The following is a 20,197-nucleotide window of genomic DNA, read 5'->3' as shown; positions in this document are numbered from 1 at the left end:
TAAAAGTAAGTAACCAAATATTTATGCTATTACTGACACATATATTTAAAGGAAGCTGGGGGGAGGGGGAAGGGGGGAAAGAAGGGGCCTAAATTCATTCCCACATCCTCAGATTTCTTTTGTCACAAGTAGTAAAGTTTGTGACACATGTCTCCCAGAAAAGGAAAGATACGTTACCAGTACAGAAGTTTGAAAGTGTAGAGGAAGCACATACTGAAGCGAGACTAGGCAGGCTGTCTTCCATTCTTGCCACCTACGTTACAAGCAATATAAACCAGTTCTGTCCACGTTTCCTGCTGCCTTCCCAGATAGTTCCAGAGCAAATCCCAGCTCTCTAAATCTCACGACATACTTTACATTCTGAGGAAATCCTCCCGGTCCAGATGGCCTACCACAAAGCACTTCTATGTTGGCACAAATAAAAACTTCTTAAGATAGTTCTTCTCTTGCCCCTTTGCTCTCTTATCTAAAGAAAAGTCTTCTACTTATTTAGAGAGACAAAGAACTGAAGGAGAGCAAACAGCACGCAGGCAAAAGGAGGGTAAAGACACAGAAAACTAAGGCTGCTTTCGGGAGTGGCTAAATTCCAGGCACACGCAGAAACACATGAATTAATGAACCCATGAATATTCACTACAGTTATTTGGTTGTCCTCAGGCACTACTTCTCTGATCATCTTTCAGTTGGTTAAGAGTAATGAATACAAAACTCTGCCTTCTGAAACTGAAACATAAAACATTAGTTTCTATAATTAACAGAACTAAAGCCCTTCAAATGAGTATTTTTCTCTACTAGGAAACAAACAATGTGTGTGCAAAGTGGCAAGCCACATTTCCTTTTGCCTTTGTTTAAAATAAAATGAAATCCACATGAACTGTAAAGAAACTGAAAGAATGGTCACTTCATTAATTTAAAAAGCTTAAGTGTTAAGACTAAGTTGGCTGATTTATTACAAGCATTTCACTAGAGTAAGATAATGAATACGATTAACAACGGGAACAGTCATTTTTCTTAATTCACTAATTTTCCAAATTATTTTAAAATAATACAATTGTATAAGTAACCTATAATAATTTACTTCTGGTCAGACATTCCAATTTTAAACTACATATGCTTACAATAATACAAGTGTCTTTAGTCTCACAAAAGTATGTAAAAGCAGGTGAAAGTTAATGAATACAGTATGTATTTATTCTTTTGATAACTACTTTTAAAGCTAAAGAACAAATTCATGGAGCTAAGTGTCAAAACAAAACTACTGATGGATTATCTCTTCAATTTGTTGCTTTTAAACTTTTATTTATAATTGAGAGAAGCGAATTTAAACCAAGCCAAAGAAAAACAGAAATAACAGGACTACTATCAACACACACACAAAATACTGTAAAACAGATAAAACCTAAACTAAACGGAACATTAAGAGCTATGCTACAGAGATTGAGATAAGGATAAACTAAAAGCAAAGCTGATAATAGAGGAATGAAACAAAATGATCTAGATTAATATTTACAGAAGCCTTTACAGAAGAGCAGGAACCACCACGAGTGTTTCCTCAAGTGAGCCTTGGGAAAATACTTCTCTATAGATTAATACCTGGTATAGATTCATCAAGATACAGGAGGAGCTCCTTGGAAGATTAACAGGAATTAAGTGTGCTGGGAGGTGTGCAATGTGTTTGAAACAAAGGACATTTAGGCAGGACCATGTAGAGTGAATAAAAGCAGACCGAAGGGAAACAGAATGATACAAAGGAAATGCAGTGCCAGGCGCAGACTAGGACAGAGTTCAAATTCTTGCTATTGATTGGTAAGAAGCTCTGACGCAGACTGTACTTTACTGTCTCTCTTCAGTCAACAGACAAATATAAGACTGCAGTTTTATAATTTAGGTCTTAACTACTCTTCTTTATAACAAATGTAGCCCTATTAAACGACTGCTCACAGACTCCTAAGATTATAGAACTGTCAAGAAGTTCTGCAACCTAGTGCTCTGTAACCAATTCATAACCAAAAGGCTCCTCATACAGGACAGCACCTGGGGTTCTTTTCACCACCTCCCATTTGCAGACTGCTACTAATCTGTAGATTATATACCTTGGGCATTTCTTTCTTCTCAAATAAAAATCTGACTTCAGACCAGAAAGTATTTGGTTCCTAAATAGTTTAGTTTCTTTGCTTAGGCACCTCTTCCCTCTTTACTATTACAGTCAGTCTTTCTAAAAGGCCTATTCATACCTTCAAGTATCTGAGTACTATGAGGTACAGAAATTATTCAAGATGCTGAGGTGGGGAATTCCCTTTGGCCCAGTGGTTAGGACTCCAAGCTTTCATTGCCAAATGCCCTGTGTCTTGAGTAGCATCTCTTAAAGTCTGTCCTTTAATTTCTAGCAGGTAAAATTTTGCTAGTAAAATTGCTTTTAATTTGGGCTTCCCACATGGCTAAGTGGCAAACAATTCACCTATAATGCAAGTGATGTGGGTTCGATCCCTGTGTTGGGAAGATAACCCACAGAAGGAAAGGGCAACCCATTCCAGTTCTGCCTGGGAAATCCTATGGACAGAGAAGCTTGGTGGGCTACAGTCCATGTGGTTGCAGAAGAGTCAGACCCAACTTAGCAACTAAACAACAACAACAGAGATACAATTTACACAGCTGTGCAAGTTAGTACTCATTTGTGTCTTAATTTGGGTAGCATTATTTCTTTAAACACAGAACAAATTTTTAGATTTCTATAAAATACTTATTCATTCTACATTTTACTGAGTGACTAATTTGTAAGGCACCATATTAAATCCCAGGAACACAAATTCAAATTCAGCTCTTTCCACTTTGAAAAGTAAAGACTTTTAAAGGCAAAAATTAAAAACAGATACTATAATAAGAACCCAAATTAAGAAAAAAACATGAAAAAGATAGGAGTTTGCAAACTTCTGTTTGTAGGGAAGAAGGGAAAACAGATCAACCTCCCTGATTAGGGACATACAATTAAAATCATAAGCTTCTATTTCATAGCTATTAAGTAAACAAAAGCTGTAAATTCTGGCAACACCAAATATTGGCATCAGAACTTTTATACACTTTGGAGGGAAAATGTACATTAACAAACTACTTGGGAGAATAAGCTAGCCAGGTTTACTAAATTTGAAGTACGCTTACTCTACAAGCCAGCAATCCCACACTCAAAAATAGGCCAAGGTGTGGAATAGACATTTCTCTGAAGATATATAAATTGCTAATAAGTACATGAAATAATGTGGAGAAATTAAAACCCAGTGCACTGTAAATGGAAATAAAAAATCATGTAACTGCTGTGCAAAACACCCTGGTGATTCCTCAGAAAGTTAAACAGAGAACCAGCAATTCCACTTCTAAGGATATGTACCCAAATGAATTGAAAGCAGGGACTCAAACAGCTAATGTCAGTACTAATATTCATATCAGATTATTCACAATAGCCAAAAGGTGAAGCCACTGAAATGACTAGCCACAGATGAATGGATAAACAAAATGTGGTATATACAAATAATGGAATATTATTCAACATTAAAAAGGAATAAAACTGTGACACAAGCTACAGCATGGCATGTAATTATTATGCTAAGTAAAATAAGTCAGACACAAAAGGACAAATAGCATATGATTGCATTTAAATGAGGTATACAGAGTAGCAAATTCAGAAAGACGGAAAACAGAACAGAGGTTACCAGGGCTGGGAAAAGAGGGGAATGTGGAGTTAGTATTTAATGAGTACAAAGTTCTGTTTAGAATGACAAAAATGTTCTGAAAATGGACAGTGATAATGGTTATTCGACACTGTAAATTTTATACCTAAAAATGGTTAAAATAGTTAACTTTATGTTATGCATATTTTATCATACCAAAAAATATCACAATGTGATATCACTTCACATCTATTAGGATGGCTATAGTCAAAATGACAATTACTGTTGGTGAGAGTGTGGAGAAAACTGAACCCTCATACACTGGGCTGCTGGGAACGAAAATGGTGCAGCCACTTTGGAAAATAGTCTGGTAGTTCCTCAAAAAGTTAAACACAGAGTTACCACATGACCCAGCAATTCCCTCCTGGGTATATACACAAGAGAAATGAAAAGGTATCTCCACACAAAAACTTGCACACAAATGTTCATAGCAGCACTACTCATAACAGCCAAAAAGTAAACATAACCCAAACACCCACTGAATTATAAAGATATTCATTCACATGGTATAACCACGCAATGGAATATTATTCAGCCATGAAAAGAAATGAAGTACCGATATACGCTGTAACACAGATGAATCCTGAAAACATGCTAAGTTAAAAGAAGTCAGTCACATACTGTGTGATTCTATTTACATTAAACGTTCAGAACAGGCAAAGTGGACTAGTGGTTGCCTACAGACTATAGAAGGTGGGGGAAATGGGAGTGACTGCTGAAAAACACAGAATCTTCTCTTAGGGTGATGAAAACGGTCTAGAATTCATTGTAGTGAAGGTTATACAACCTTGGGAGTATACTAAAAACCACTGCATTATATACTTTAAATGTATGGTATATGAATTATAGAGCAAAAAAGCTATTACCCAAACAACAACAAACCATTCAGTAAGCAACAAAAACTTTCATTTCATAATTTAAATTGTAAATTCCCTTTAAAAGTATAAGTAGAGTTTCCATTTTCCCCAACTGACTTGACTAGAGCTTCCTGGGGCATTACTGAGAATGTGAAAAGCACATAGGAATCACCTAAATAAGAGTACAATGGGGCGGGGGTGGGGCGGGGGGCAGAGAAAGAAGCTGGAATTGTAAGAACAACTACAACTTTTTCATAACGTAGGTAACAGCCGGCGTTGCTTAAAAGACTATTATGTCTGTTTACTAAGCTATCCAAAGATTAAGAAAAATATAACGGCGTTTGTCAATAAACATGTTACTCATTGTATCTAGATGTGTTTAGTGAGGATGTTTTTCATATACTGAGAGAGATCTGGGCTAAGTAGGTCAAAATCTCTCACACAGTACTCTTGTAAAAGGGACAGACTTCTTGTAAGCAAGGAGAGGAAAGATGACTGGCTAGCGTAAAATTTTGCAATTTGTGACTGCTGACACTTAAGATCTTAAAAAACAGAAAAATGAAATGTTGAGATGATGAAACTTCAGCTCCTTTAAAGCACATCTTTACAAGTACAAATGGCTTCGCCTCTTTAGTCAGCAGGAGACTGAAAACTAAAATAAGTCTTACTGCTCTTACATGCAAAATTTTTTAAAAATGACAGCAAATAGTGTTAGGACACAGGCAGTTATACCGGTGTACTTGTGAACTGCTACAAATATTCTGAAAAGCAATCTAGTAATTGCTACTTAAATAATTAAAATTACACATATGTACTCTGATGCAACAATGTCTGTAGTATGTATAAACAGACCTAAAGGTCTATAAAAATGAGATCAGGTGAATGAAATATAGTATCTAAATATGGAATATTACACACAATATATCAGTGTGGTATCAGTATGCTATCAATGATCGGCAGATAAGTGGAAAAAGTCACCAATAAGATGATGCATATCCACTGTATAAACAGTGTATTTTATGTTCTGTTTTTTGGAAGGAAAAAAAAAAATAACGAAATCCATTTATACAGAACAAGGGTCGGCTAACTTTTACTGTGAAGGACCAGAAAGTAAATATGTTAGGTTTTGCAGGTCAGAAGATCTCTATTCCAGTCATCACACACTGCTCTTGCAGAACAAGCAGCGATAGACAGTATCTCTACAAATGGAATATGTTCCAATAAAACTACATTTATGAACACTGAAATTACTACTAGAATTTCCTGTAACTTTCATGTGTTGTGAATTATTATTCTTTTGCTTTTTTTTAACCGTTTAAAGATATAAAACTTATTCCTGGCTAGGCTTCCCTGGTGGCTCAAACGGTAAAGAATCTGCTTGCAATGCTGAAGACCCAGGTTTGATCCCTAGGTTGGGAAGATCCTCCGGAGAAGGGAATGGCAACCACTCCAGTATTCTTGTCTGGAAAATTCCATGTATACAGAAGCCTGGAGGGCTACAGTCCACGGGGTTGCAAAGAGTTAAACTGCAGATTCTGTGCAAGAGCCACAGTTTGTCAATTTCTGATGTAGAATCAAACTAAATGAGCAAGTATATATTTATAATTTTAAAAAATATAGAGTACTTTTAAGAGCACCTCTTCTTAAAGGATGGTAATCAATTTTATTGACAAAGTAATTTTTACTAATAAGACTAAGAAACACCTTCATAATCAAAGTAGACGGCATACTGATTTTATGACTCTTTCTCCATGGCTACAGAGAGAGGAGAATAAGGAGAAAATAAGGTAACTTCAAATTTTTTTGAGCCCAAAGTAGAGAATTTGGCATTTCATGGTAGTTCTTCCTGCTTCAAATAATTAAATCCTTGCTTATTTAAAGGGAGTGTTCTCAAGCTGGCAGAAATGATGAAGTTCTACCATAAAGAACAGAAACACAGTATCTGAGGAAAAATACAAGACTACTCAGTCAACAGTTCTGTGACAGGATAAATATGTTCACATTTTCAGAAAAACTTTCCTAGGCTTCCCACAATAGAGCACATTTCTTAAAAAATCACCAACACACAGTATTCAAAGGATTTGGGATTGTGAATAAGGAAGTGACGACAGAAAAATTATTTTCCAAGCTTGTATCTCTTATGCTCAATGCTATATTAGGTCTGTGCTGTGCTTGGTCGCTCAGTCATGTCCGACTCTGCAACCCCATGGACAGTAGCCCACCAGGCTCCTCTGTCCATGGGGATTCTCCAGGCAACAATACTGGAGCAGGTTGCCACATCCTCCTCCAGGGGATCTTCCCAACTCAGGGATACCACCCAGGTCTCCTTGCAGGCGGATTCCTTACCATCTGAGCCACCAGAGAAGCCCATATTAACTCTATGGGGTGGCACAGAGTCGGACATGACTGAAGCGACTTAGCAGCAGCAGCAGCAGCAGCAGCAGCAGGATACTGAAGTGATGTAAGAGATAGTCCTTACCCCCAGGGAATTTTCAAAGATGCAAAAATCCTAAAGAAAATATTAACAAACCAAATGCAATAATATATTAAAAGAATAATAAATCACAGTCAAGTTTAATTTATTGCAATCAATGAGATTTATCACATTAACAGAAAATAAGATCATGTTCAACAAACACATTTCATAAAATTTAACAACAATTCAAAACAAAAATGTAAAAATACTATGAATAGAAGGGAACATTCTTAATCTGATTAACTATGAATAGAAAAGAACATTCTTAATCTGATGAAAAGGCATTGTGGGAGATCATATTTTCTACGTTTCTCCCTAGTTAGACACACACATACATACATACATTTATGTATTAAAAGTATGTACATATGGCATCCCAGTGCTCATCTAACAATGTGACTGACAGATACTCCTTTAACCAAAAAGCAGGGTTTATATTTCCTCTTCTTGTATCTGGCCAGGGGCCTGTGACTGCTTAATCAGAGAATGAAAAAGTGATGCTTACATGACTTTTGAGATGAGGCTGTAAAACAGATACAGCTTCTTCCTAGCCTTCTCTCTTTGGAAATGTTTGCCACCATGCAGTGGGGAAGCTCACACTAACCCACTGGGAGAGACCACATGAAAGAACTCAGGTGGGAGCCAAGGGCCAGCATAAACAACCGGATATACAAGTAGATTGGCCTTCAGATGATTCCTTCCCACTACTTTGTATCTTGCAGCCAAGGCATGAGACAATACAGAGTGGAGACAGCTTTCCATGGTAAGCCCTAATTCTAAATTTCTAATCCAAATCCATGTTTGAAATAAATGTCTGCTTTATGCCTCTATGTTTTTAATTGGTTATGTAGCCATAGTAACCAGTTCAGTTCAGTTGCTCAGTTGTGTCCGACTCTGAGACCCCATTGACAGCAGCATGCCAGGCCCCCCTGTCCATCACCAACTCCCAGAGTTTACTCAAACTCATGTCCTTTGAGTCAGTGATGCCATCCAACCATCTCATCCTCTGTCATCGCCTTCTCTTCCCGCCTTTAATCTTTCCCAGCATCAGGGTCTTTCCTAATGAGTCAGTTCTTCGCATTAGGTGGCCAAAGTACTGGAGTTTCAGCTTCAGCATCAGTCCTTCCAATGAACACCCAGGACTGATTTCCTTTAGGATGGATCTCCTTGCAGTCCAAGGGACTCTCAAGAGTCTTCTCCAACACCACAGTTCAAAAGCATCAATTCTTCGGTGCTCAGCTTTCTTTATAGTCCAACTCTCACATCCATACATGACTACTGGAATAACCATAGCTTTGACTAGACAGACCTTTGTTGGCAGAACATACATATACCAAACATGCATATACCAGAAAATGCATACACCAAAACCCAAAAAACTACAACATCATATTTAATGTTGAAATACTTTAAGCCTTCCTTTTGAGATAGAGAACAAAGAAAAAAATAAACCAAGGATACCTACTTTCATTACTTCTATTCTGTATTTCAATTCTACTCAAGTAATAAGACAAAAGAAATAAAGATTAGAAAAGAAATAAAATCATTCACAGACAATACAATTAGGCATATAAAATCCTAAAAAATCCTAATAATTTATTTTAATTAATAGCAAGCTTAGCAACATTGGATACAGATCAGTATACAAAGCAAACTGTATCAGTACATCCTAGCAAGAAACAGAAAAAGAAAAAAAAGTTTTAAGACATTATTTACAGTAGTACTAAAAAATAATACCTAGGAATAAAAATTAATAAATGACATTCAAGAGCTCTACATAAAAAACTAGTAAATACTATAGAGAGAAGTTAAAGACCTGCGTAATAAGATAAATATACCATGTTCATGGATTGAAGACTCAATGAAAATATGCCACTTTTAACCAAGCTGACCCAGAAATGTAATGCAATACAGAAAAACACCAATAATCTCTGTGTGAACACCCTGCGTGTGCTCATGCACATGAAATTTGGTAAGCTTACTCTAAACTTTATATGGAAAAGCAAAGGGTCAAGAATTACTAACATCCTCTTGAAAAAAAGGAAAAAGGTAGGAGGACTTGTTTTAAATTAGATATCAAGACTTACTATGAAACTATAGTAATTAAGACATAGACAAATAGATCCATGCAAATGGAACTGAAAAGACAATCCAAAAATACGCACACTCATGCAGACCAATGGCAGCACTTTAGAGATCAGAGGAAACAAGAATCATGCCAATAAATAATACGGGGTAACACGAATCTCCGTATGTGGGGAAAAAAGAAATGAAACCTTACCCTCATCTCAAAACGTATTCAAAATAGAAATTTCAGGTAGATTGTTGATTTAAATGTGAAAGACGAAACAATAAACCTTTTAGAAGATACTTAAATAAGACATGAAAATCACCATTGATAAGTTAAAAGGTTGATAGTGAGATTAGTCTTAAAATTGAGAATGTTTAGTCATAAAAAAATATCATTAAGAGTAAAAAGTGGGGGACTTCCTGAGTGGTCCAGTGGTTAAGATCTGCCTTGCGCTGCAGGGGGATGTAGGGTCAATCCCTGGTCGGGGAACTAAGATTCCCACATGCTGTGGGGCAATTGAGCCCACAGGCTACAACTACTGAGTCCATGGACCACAACTAGAGAATTCATGCACCGCAAGGAAAGATCCCGCATGACACAACAAAGATCCCGTGTGCTGCAGCTAAAACTCAATGCAGCCAAATAAATATTAAAAAAAAAAAAAAGAGTAAAAAGGCAAGCCAGAATAGGTGAAAGTGGTTGGAATATACAACTAACAAAGGGTTCATATCCTCAATATACAAAGAATACCCACATATCAATTAGGAAGACAGTCTGACAGAAAACTGGGCAAGAGACCTGAACAGGAACTTTTCAGCCAGATGGTCAATAATAAATACACAAAAAGGTGTTAAATCTTATTAGTAATTAAGAAAGTACAAGTTGAAACCACATGAAACTACCACTGTACACTCACTAAATGGCTTAAAAGACTAGCAGTATTTAGTGCTGCTGAAGATGTGGGATGACAGAAACTCTGGGAACTGCTGGTAGGATTATGTACTGGTACAACCACTATGGAAAACTATCTGGCCTGATCAATTAAAGTGGAATAAATACATTTCCCATGACCAAACACTTCCAGTTCTATGATTACACCCAAGAGAAATGTGTATACATGTGTACCAAGAAATATGCATATGCATCAGAGCAGCATTATTCATAAGAAGACACTGGGAACAAACAATATCCACCAATATCAGAATGGACAAATAAACTGTGGCATATCCATATAACCATGACACTGAATGAACTACAGCTACATACAACACAAATGAATCTCACAAGCATAATACTGAGCAAAAGAAACTAGACATAAAAGAATATATGCTTTATGATTCCACTTAAAAGTATAAAACCAGGCAAAACTATACATATTGTCAGAAAACAAAACAGAGGCTATTATTAGAGACGTGAGAGGCGATAGTAAGCGATAGAAGCATAAGAAGGTGGGGTCTTTTGGAGTTTGGGGTATATTCTCTTTATGGATCTGCATTATGATTACATCTCAGTTGTGTCCGACTCTTTGCAACCCCATGGACTGTTGACTGTAGCCTACCAGGCTTCTCAGTCCATGGGATTTTTCAGGCAATAGTAATGGAGTGGATTGCCATTTTCTTCTCCAGGGGATCTTCCCGACCCAGGGATTGAACCTGGGTCTCCCACATTGTAGACAGACGCTTAACCAGTCTGAGCCACCAAGGAAGTCCTCACTTACATATGTTATACAATTTAAAAATTTTAAAATACTGAGTTCACATTCCCAATATATGTGTATTTTTATACACATATTAACTGTGCTAATATGTTATGAATACTACAAAACATGTAAAAAATAAAAACATGAAAATTATGGAATAAAGATAAATGATATCTTAAATATCTTGCTAATAGTAATAGCTTAGTTTCTGTGTGTATCCTGAAAAATGGCACACTTATTTATTCCAAGTGAAGCAAATATTTTAATCTTGTGGTTGCCATTTTTTTTAAATTACTTTCACACACTCCCAATACATTGCCTTATTTTCCCAATAGGACTTAATCCCCAAGGTGTTTATAATATTTACATTTTATGCAGACCTGGAGTGGTGAATAATATCAAGACATGACCAAAAAAACTACTTTTTGGCTTTTCAATCATTAGTTAATAGTTTAAGACAATACATGTATTTAGGGAAAGAGTCACACAAGTCTTCTCAATAATATTCACTTTAGCAAGATGATTTACAGATCTGATTAGATCACTGATGTTAAGACTGTTATGTGGCTGACAAAGAGCCTGAACTAAGAGCAGAAGGATTGACTGTACCATTTTCTTGTTTTCCTGTGCTTGATTTACAAACATTATTAACTATGGTTTCTTCAAAGAAATTTCTCAAAGCCACTTATTTATTTTGTGAGCATTAGATAATATGACAAGTGTTAGTCACTCAGTTGTGTCTGACTCTTTGACTCAAGTGTTATTCCAATCGTGTCCTGGACAGTAGCACGCCAAGCTCCTCTGTCCATGGAATTCTCCAGGCAAGAATGCTGGAATGGGTTGCTGTTTCCTTCTCCAGGGGATATACCTGACCCAGGGATCAAACCCAGGTCTCCTGCCTTGCAGGCAGATTCTTTACTGTCTGGGCCACACGGGAAGCCAGACGCACTTAACAGAGTACGGGTAAATGGCAATATGCTGCAACACACGGAGAGTACATGAAGGAGGGTTCTACTGTCAATCCCTGTGCAGTGTGGAATTCCCACTCCTCCTTTCATGATAGAAGACCATCCAATGTGACAGACTGAATGAGGGAGCATGTTAATTGTTCTTTTTAATATTGGTAAAGCACAGTTTCTTTCCTTTATTCTACTTCAGGTTTAAAAGGTCAATTTTAAAATTCTAAAATTTTTTATTTTACCACCAAGAAATCATCTACAAGTCACTCTGAAAACCACTGTCTTATTAAAGGACAGCAGGAAAGTGACCAGATCAAAATTGCAATTTAAGTAGCTCATCGCCCCTGCCAGCTAAATGGAGAATGAATTTAAGGCCAAGGATAGGTTTGAGAGTTGAGACTAGAATCCAGGCAACAGATAAGGAGCTGCTAGGACCATGAAGGCTAGAGGTAATGATAGTCTAAATAAAGCAGTGGCAACCTAAATAATGGGGCAAAATAGATTACTGTCAGTGACGGAGCTGATGGGTAGTTTTACCCTCCCCCTTCCCTTTACCTCTAACTACTAGCTTCTCTCTCAAAAATGCCCAAAGAGCAACCTTCTTCAACTATACTAAATATATATACATACATATAATTGATATGGATAATCAGTATTTTTAAATCACAAGTATTATGTGTGCATATGTAAATATCATTTTAGAGAACTTTGCTGCTTTGAATCATCTATAACAAACAGTAGGAGTGAAAATAATGCACTTATTAAATAGCAGATTAAGAACAAATCCTCCCCCCTCACAAACACACAAACTGACACTCTTAAACTGTTCTTATATACAACAGAAATTTCAAAGAAGGTACTCTTGGCTGCAGAAGAGTTTCAAATGCTCGTGCACCAAAACAAACCCAAAAACACAAAATAAACTTTTTTTGGAAGCTTATGTTAAATGAAATGTCATTTTTTAATTTGTGAAAAGCAAAACAAACATCAATGTAAAAACTAAAGCAATCTAAGATTTGCTTAGATTAGAACTTGGAAATTTATAAGGTAGTCCTTTTCAAAGACATCTGATATTTCCTTATGAAAAGGGGCTTTTCTCCAATTGTTGTTTTCCCAATAATTAATCAATTCAAGGTCTAAAACTAAACTTATTACTGGCTTCAGAATTCACTTGTTTCTGTGTTCACTGTTAGTTCCGCACTGCCGAGATTCATAATTGTTTAAATGATGTCACTGATGAACAAGGTAAATGTATCTCAGTTACATTTTTAGGAAAATGCATAACAACTTACTCAATTGTACTATACCTATACTAAAAGTTTTCTCTGATTTTCAAAAAAGCAAAGGAGAAGCCACTACCATCCTACTGGATGAAATCCCCAAAGCTCAAATATTTTTATTGTCAAAGTAAAGCACCCTCAAAATTTAAAGGAATATCCATTTACTCCTCATATGAAATTGTATTGTGTTGTCCAGATAGGAACCAAGTGTGAAAGGCTGACACCAAAGTAAATATGATGAGACAAATTTAATTCTTCTTTCCTCCACCATCTATTCTCTTCACACACATTCTGGAGGATACACATAAACAAGAGATCCATGTAGTAATTTTCAATTGCGGAACAAATTGGATGTTCTAGAGCCCACTTTGTAGAGGATGATGCAATCTTATGGGATCACCCCAGATCTGACTCAGATCCATAAATTAATCCCAGGATCAATCATCCATTAGAGGAATTTTCCAAAAGTGGGATGATCAGAACCTAGATCAAATTCCTCATGTCTTCTCCAAAGTTAGTTCAAAATTCAGATCAAATCCATTTTCTCTAGTTAAGCAATTAGCTATAATATTTGTTGACAGATCTGATACTTGGGCATATGTTCTAAGAGTCCCGGCAATCAATTTATCGATAGGTCGAATTACCTAACTACTCATTAAGACTATGAATATATGCACATACAAACAAGATCTAATGTAGTTCAGAGCATATTTTAAGAATCCCCAGAGAGCATATTTTTTTCCTAACAGAAAGCTCTGTTCAGGTCTGTATTATGTAAATAACTTAATTCAGGCACAGTGAAGCCTAGAAGACAAATGTTAGGTTTCAAGTATCTAAAGTTACTCTACAAAAAACAGTAATCATCTGTTTCCACAGAGGGTCAAACAAGATGAAATATACTCAATATATAACATGAAAAACAGGTCTTAGAATTTTTATTTCACTGGTAAAAGTTAATTCCAGGAAGAATAACTTTTAACAAGATCTGTTTTGTCTGAAAAATCTTTAAATAGAACAAGATTTAACTGCTTTGACGGGTTAAGTGTAATCCTATATCACTGTGCCAAGTCTGACTCTTTGTGATCCTAAGGACTGTAGCCCACCAAGCTCCTTTGTCAATGAGATTCTCCAGCCAGGAATACTGGAGTGGGTTGCCATGCCCTTCTCCAGGGGACCTTCCCAACCCAGGAATCAAACCTGTGTCTCTTACGTCTCCTGCATTGGCAGGCAAGTTCTTTACCACCACAGCCATCTGGGAAGCCCATATCACTATAGTAGAACTCATAAATTATCTCCTACAAGACTCTTATCCCTAAGATTACCAGATCTAATTTTTTTGAATCTCTCTGATTAGCCGATTATGCTTAAAATGGGAGAAAATTTTGAAACTACCACTTATGAAAGTGTAGTGAACTGGTTACTGCTTCTCATAATTCATAGAGGAGTTTCACACCAAACAGGAATAAAATTCATTGAAAATGTAATATACATATCTAGTCCTTATACTTCGACACCAAAAAATTCTAGTATGCTTAAAATTGTAGGTAGACTTTAGGAAATTTACTCAGCCCAGGTCTGAGAATACTGGTGAAAATGAAAATTTACTTAATTGACAAAAACTTTCCATCAAACTTGAAAATAAAATTTTTTTCTAACTTCCTTATTTGCTTCTGAGGCAGTTGCAAAGTTAATCAGAGCTGAAGTTCATCTTTGTTCCTTCTAACTTTTTTGTTTCTCTGTCATTTCATCTGTTTCAACAGTTAAGGTCGTGTAAATCAGAGGTGTGGGATAAACTTTGCATATAACCAATTTCACACAATAAGTGTAATATTTCATTGGGTTCAACAGCTTTTCTCAATTGAAAAGCAACTGTTCAAAAGTGGCAGGGTTAAAAACAGTGATCCAGATATTCAATAAAATACCACTCATTCATTATCAAGCTATAATATAATAATCTAAAATCTTTCCAAAATTCAATAAAAGATTTAAAACCTACATATAGTTGAGGCTTGAACAGCATGGGTCCACTTATATACATATTTCTTTTTCAATAGGTACTACAGTAATACATAGTCCAAGGACTATTATCCATGGCATAATGCATGTATGTGGAATCCAGACACAGAGAAAACAGGGATACAGAGGGCTGACAATAAAGTTACACACAGATTTTTTTACTCCCTGGAGGGTCAGTGCTCCTCATCCCTGAGTTGTTTTAAGGGCCCACTGCGCAATACATCAGAAATAACTATAAAAATACTAGCAATGGAAAAAGAACAAGAACACATTAATGAGAACAGCTGTGCTTATGCTGGGATTGTGAGTGATTGTTTTTATAATTTAAAAAATGATTTCTTTTCCTCCAAAGATCTTATTGAGACTGTGAAGCTTAAGAGTTGTGAAAAACTACACCAAAGTTTGGCTGGATATGTGATGAATAAGGCAGGTTGAAAAGTTCCCAACATAAAAGTTCTTAAAGAGAGATTCTTTATATATTCTGTTTTCCAAGGTAAAAGAATCAAAAGGAAAAAGTAACATATCTACTTCTGAGTACCTACATCTCTTAAAGTCATCAGAAAATAAGACAGACTGATGACAGATAAACATGTGATAACCCAAGAACAGCAAAATGCTAACTACAGAACCTAAATGGTGGTTATCTAGGTGTTCATTGTAAATTACTTCATCTTTTTTTGGTACATTAAGCAGTTTTCCTAAAAGAAAAAAAAATATCTGAGGTACATACATTTCTAGGAAAAATACAAATTACAGAATACTCTGGAAGATTTAATAGAGAAAAATATTAAGATAATTGGGTTACAGTATTTGAATGCCATTCTGTTTAAAAAATGTTTTCTATATCTACTATGCAGTTATAGATCTTTAGATCCTGTAACGTATCTAGTCTCTAAAGATGATGCCCCAATAAACCACACCTGAATACATGAATAAAGTATTCATGACTTTCTACTTTCAAAGTCGTCTTCTTTGAATCTAGGGTGGCCCTGTGACTTGCTTTTTGATTAACAGAAGTTGTATAACTTTCAAGACTATATATTAATATGCCTTGCATATTCTAAGATTCTGGTTTCTTTCTTCAGGAGTACTGACCTGCCATTTATAAATCTAACTAGTCTGAGATATTATGCCAGAGAGGCCACATACCCATGCTCAGTTTGATAGTTTCAGCTAAATCCAGCCTGAGAGCCACTCAGATGTGTACCAGACATGTAAATGAAACTGTCTGACCTTCTAGTCGAATATAACTGAGTGACCTTAATGTAGAACTGCCTAGTTAAGCTCTGCCCAAGTTTCTGACTCAAAATAATATGATTTATAACAATGCACTTGTTCTTTAAAGCTTCTAAATTTTGGCGGTGCTTTTTAAAAACCAGAATACATAAATAAAATACCTTAAATAGTAAATATTTAGTCCAAATCCTTCATTTTTATGAACTGATCCATCCTCAATGTACTGAAAAATAAAAAAGGACCCTATAATATCTAGGCTAAACAGGTAAAAATTTAAAAAAAAAAAAAGAGAGAGAAAAGGGCTAGTTAGAAATATCACTTCCTAGTCTATTTAAATATATAGATCCCACTCACTGTATAATAAAAACTCAGCTAAGCAACAAATAGCAAGTTATTTCTTAAACCATTCATTTTTTATATATTGGGTGATATTTACAGAAAAGCAAATGTGTTGATGTATTATTTGCTCTTTAAATCCATAATGAATCCATCATCTGACACTGTCAGTTATCTGTGACTCCCATCCAAGTTGCTATCTTAAAAAGAGTTAAAAGAATTAACTGCATCTAAAATAATAAAATGTCCTTTAAGCCTCTACAGTTTCGGTTTTCAGTGACTTGTTGGGAAAAATTTTAAGGATTGCAAACTTGTATATGTTATTCACCAACTGACACAATACTTGACATAGGCAGTAAAACAAAGTTTATGACTATATGTGTAATAGGTGCTTGACAAATGCTGATGGAATGAATATAAAAATTCTACATACTCAGCTTATAAATTATGTGAGAGAACCATAAGTTGATGTATTTAAATAACAACACAGTCATCAATACCCTTAATTTTATACTTATTTTAAGAAAACACAAAAGTACCTTCTAAATAGCTATAAAATATGAAATTAAGACTCTAATTCTTATATCTACCCTAGAACTGAAAATTTAGAAGATATTAAATTGCTGCCCTTATTAATCTTTTACTTCTTTAATATGTATGCTTCTGGAGTTTTTTTCATGCTATTAAAATAATAATTATCCCTTTCTTCCAGTAAAGGCAGCAGAACAAGATTCAAACGGCTGCTGGCAAAGAGGAAAAAAAGGGAAACATTAGGCTACTTTAAGTTGAAGAATCCATTTGTAACTTGAAGGCTCATTTAATCAGTATATTAAAGTATAAATTAGAAATACTCAATCCCTGAAGATTAAAAAAACATCAGGCATGCTTAACTTTAAGGTAGTTCAATTTCTTTCCCTTTTGATTTTTCCAACAGAGGACTAGATAAATCAATGTATATTTATACTAAGAACTCTACACAATGAAAATGAACAAGGTACTGTGTTAGCTCAATTTTAAATATAAATTTTAAAAAAAAAGTGAACAAACTACAATACAAATATAATGTTGAGGGAAAGAAGCCGGACACAAAAAGCCATACTAAGTGATTTCAAAAATAGTCAAAATTAATCTATGATGTTAGAAGTCAAGACAGCAGTTATCCTTAGAAAGGAGAGGAAAAGGAGTGACTATGAATCACCAAAGGGTTTCTGGGATTCTGGTAATGTTTTGTGATTCATGTTCTGTGTTGTTATAATCTGTGTAGTTTTTCTGTATGTATACTATACTTCAATTAAAAGCTTACCTGGATTGAAAGAGTAGCACCGAAACATACACATTACCATGTGTAAAATGGACAGCTTGTGGGAAGCTGCATAACACAGGGAGTTCAACGCCAAGCTCTGTGACGACTTAGAGGGGTGGGACTGGGGTGTGGGGAGGATTCAAGGAAGAGGGGATATATGTATACTTATGGCTGATTCACACCTTATGGCAGACACTGACAAAACACTGTAAAGCAATTATCCTCCAATTAAAAACAAATTTTGAAAAATGAATCAATAAATGAAAAAAATAAGTGTACTTGATGGAGGGTGGGGAAAATTCTAAGATTTTAATTTTTTTACACCTGAAGCAGAGGTTTTCCAACACTTTATTCTTGATACTTTAAACTAGTTTGCTCATTTGTCTACAGAACCATGGCATAAAATGATACAATTATAGAAGGTGGCTTGGAGATCACATAAGCCAAATGAGAATGCAGAAACTGACTTCCAAGATTACATAATACAGGGCAGAACCAGGACTAGAACACAGGGCTCCACACTCCTATTCCAGTGCTTTACCACCACACAATACTGTCAAACCCTCTTTCTCTACTAGCTACTTTTACAATGTCTGCGGATGCATTTTCCTATTTCCAAGCCCTGATGAATGGTACATGCTGCCCTAGAAGAAACACTGGCAAAGTGATGTAGATACATAAATGCAAGAAAGGGATCATAATCTGCCTTACTACCTTACCAAATAATATACATAGAGTAAGTGTATCTGTAAATGTTATGTCAATGTCATGTCAACATATCTGTTAATCTGGATAGGAAAAAAAAAAGTTCTAAAGAGAAGAAAATCAAGACAGAACTTTAGCAGCAACTTGCTGGGAAAGGGAAGCTTCTAACAATGACACCCCCCGCCCCCCACCAATAGTCTCAAACATTTATAAAACATTCTGATTTCTTGTGATAAAACTTATGTAGCTAAGTGTTGATGTATGGCAGAAACCATTACAATATTGTAAAGTAAGTATCCTCCAATTAGAAATAATAGAAAATAAAACTTATGTAGAAAAACACATTTACTGCATTGTCAATTTTTTAATATATTTTTCTTCCTTTTCTTTAAAATATAGTTAAATAAAAAATTTCAATGGATACTGACAGGTAAACTTGGAAGCCTAACATTTTATTAAAGATGACTTTAAATACACATTAGTTCAAATTTCAAACACCATCAACTATAAGCGAAAAAAATACAATTAGAAAATTTTTATTAAGAAATTAAAACCAACAAAAACATTATAATCCTTAACAGATGATCCAAAGGCCCAAAGTAGTCAAGTACCACAATGGCTAAAGAATGCCGTTATACATGCTTACATACTATTTTTAAGTGGCTTATTGTGTGTCTGGGAAGAAAATATTACTGTTCGCTGCCAGCCTAAGCTTATATTACCCACCACACAAAAGATAAATCTTACTCTTGTCAGAACACTGACAACACACTATGCAGTAACAAGAGCAAAGTTATACAATTTAAATTCAATTATTTCAATGAGAAAGTAATATAACCTTCCTGGGAAGATAAATTTCAATGTCTTTAATAACATTTTATTTGCAGTAAAATATTGGAATTCTTTGTAACACTGGCAGCTAAAAAGTAGACTAGCATCTACAAACTACTATGAAAGTGGAATATAATCCACGAAACTTGAAGATGGAGAAATATTCACAAACTTTAAATATCCAAGTCCTTTAATAATTAGGACAGATCCCCTTTCAGTTCAGTTCAGTCTCTCAGTCATGTCCGACTCTTTGCGACCCCATGGACTGCAGCACACCAGGCCTCCCTGTCCATCACCAACTCCCAGAGTTCACTCAAACTCATGTCCATTGAGTTGGTGATGCCATCCAACCACCTCATCCTCTGTCAACCCCTTCTTCGTCCCACCTTCAATCTTTCCCAACATCAGGGTCTTTTCACATGAGTCAGTTCTTCGCATCAGGTGACCAAAGTATGGGGGTTTCAGCTTCAGCATCAGTCCTTCCAATGAATATTCAGGACTGATTGCCTTTAGGATGGACTGGTTGGATTTCCTTGCAGTCCAAGGGACTCTCAAGAGTCTTCTCCAACACCACAGTTCCAAAGCATCAATTCTTTGGCCTTCAGCTTTCTTTAATTGTCCAACTCTCACATTCATACATGTATACTGGAAAAACCGTAGCCTTGACGAGACAGACCTTTGCTGGCAGAGTAATGTCTCTGCTTTT

The 20,197-nt window shown here is 35.7% G+C and overlaps 1 protein-coding gene across 7 annotated transcripts in view; it reads right to left on the bottom strand.

Moving 5' to 3' along the window:
* Positions 1-20,197, bottom strand: part of EML4 (EMAP like 4) — a 154,597-nt gene that overhangs the window by 100,697 nt on the left and 33,703 nt on the right. The window contains exon 1 of one of the 7 annotated variants that reach the window (XM_061432179.1): positions 178-663. The exons of the other annotated variants lie outside the window; for them this stretch is intronic. Coding sequence (XP_061288163.1) covers positions 178-244 — 67 coding nt within the window. The 5' untranslated portion in view covers positions 245-663. Of the gene's footprint in view, positions 1-177; positions 664-20,197 lie in introns of those variants that run through there. 7 annotated transcript variants of the gene reach the window in all.

Source organism: Bos javanicus, chromosome 11 (assembly GCF_032452875.1).
Source record: "Bos javanicus breed banteng chromosome 11, ARS-OSU_banteng_1.0, whole genome shotgun sequence".
NCBI classification, from domain to species: Eukaryota; Metazoa; Chordata; class Mammalia; order Artiodactyla; family Bovidae; genus Bos; species Bos javanicus.
The sequence above is the reverse complement of the archived record's forward strand: the minus strand, read 5'-3'. Positions and strand labels throughout refer to the sequence as shown.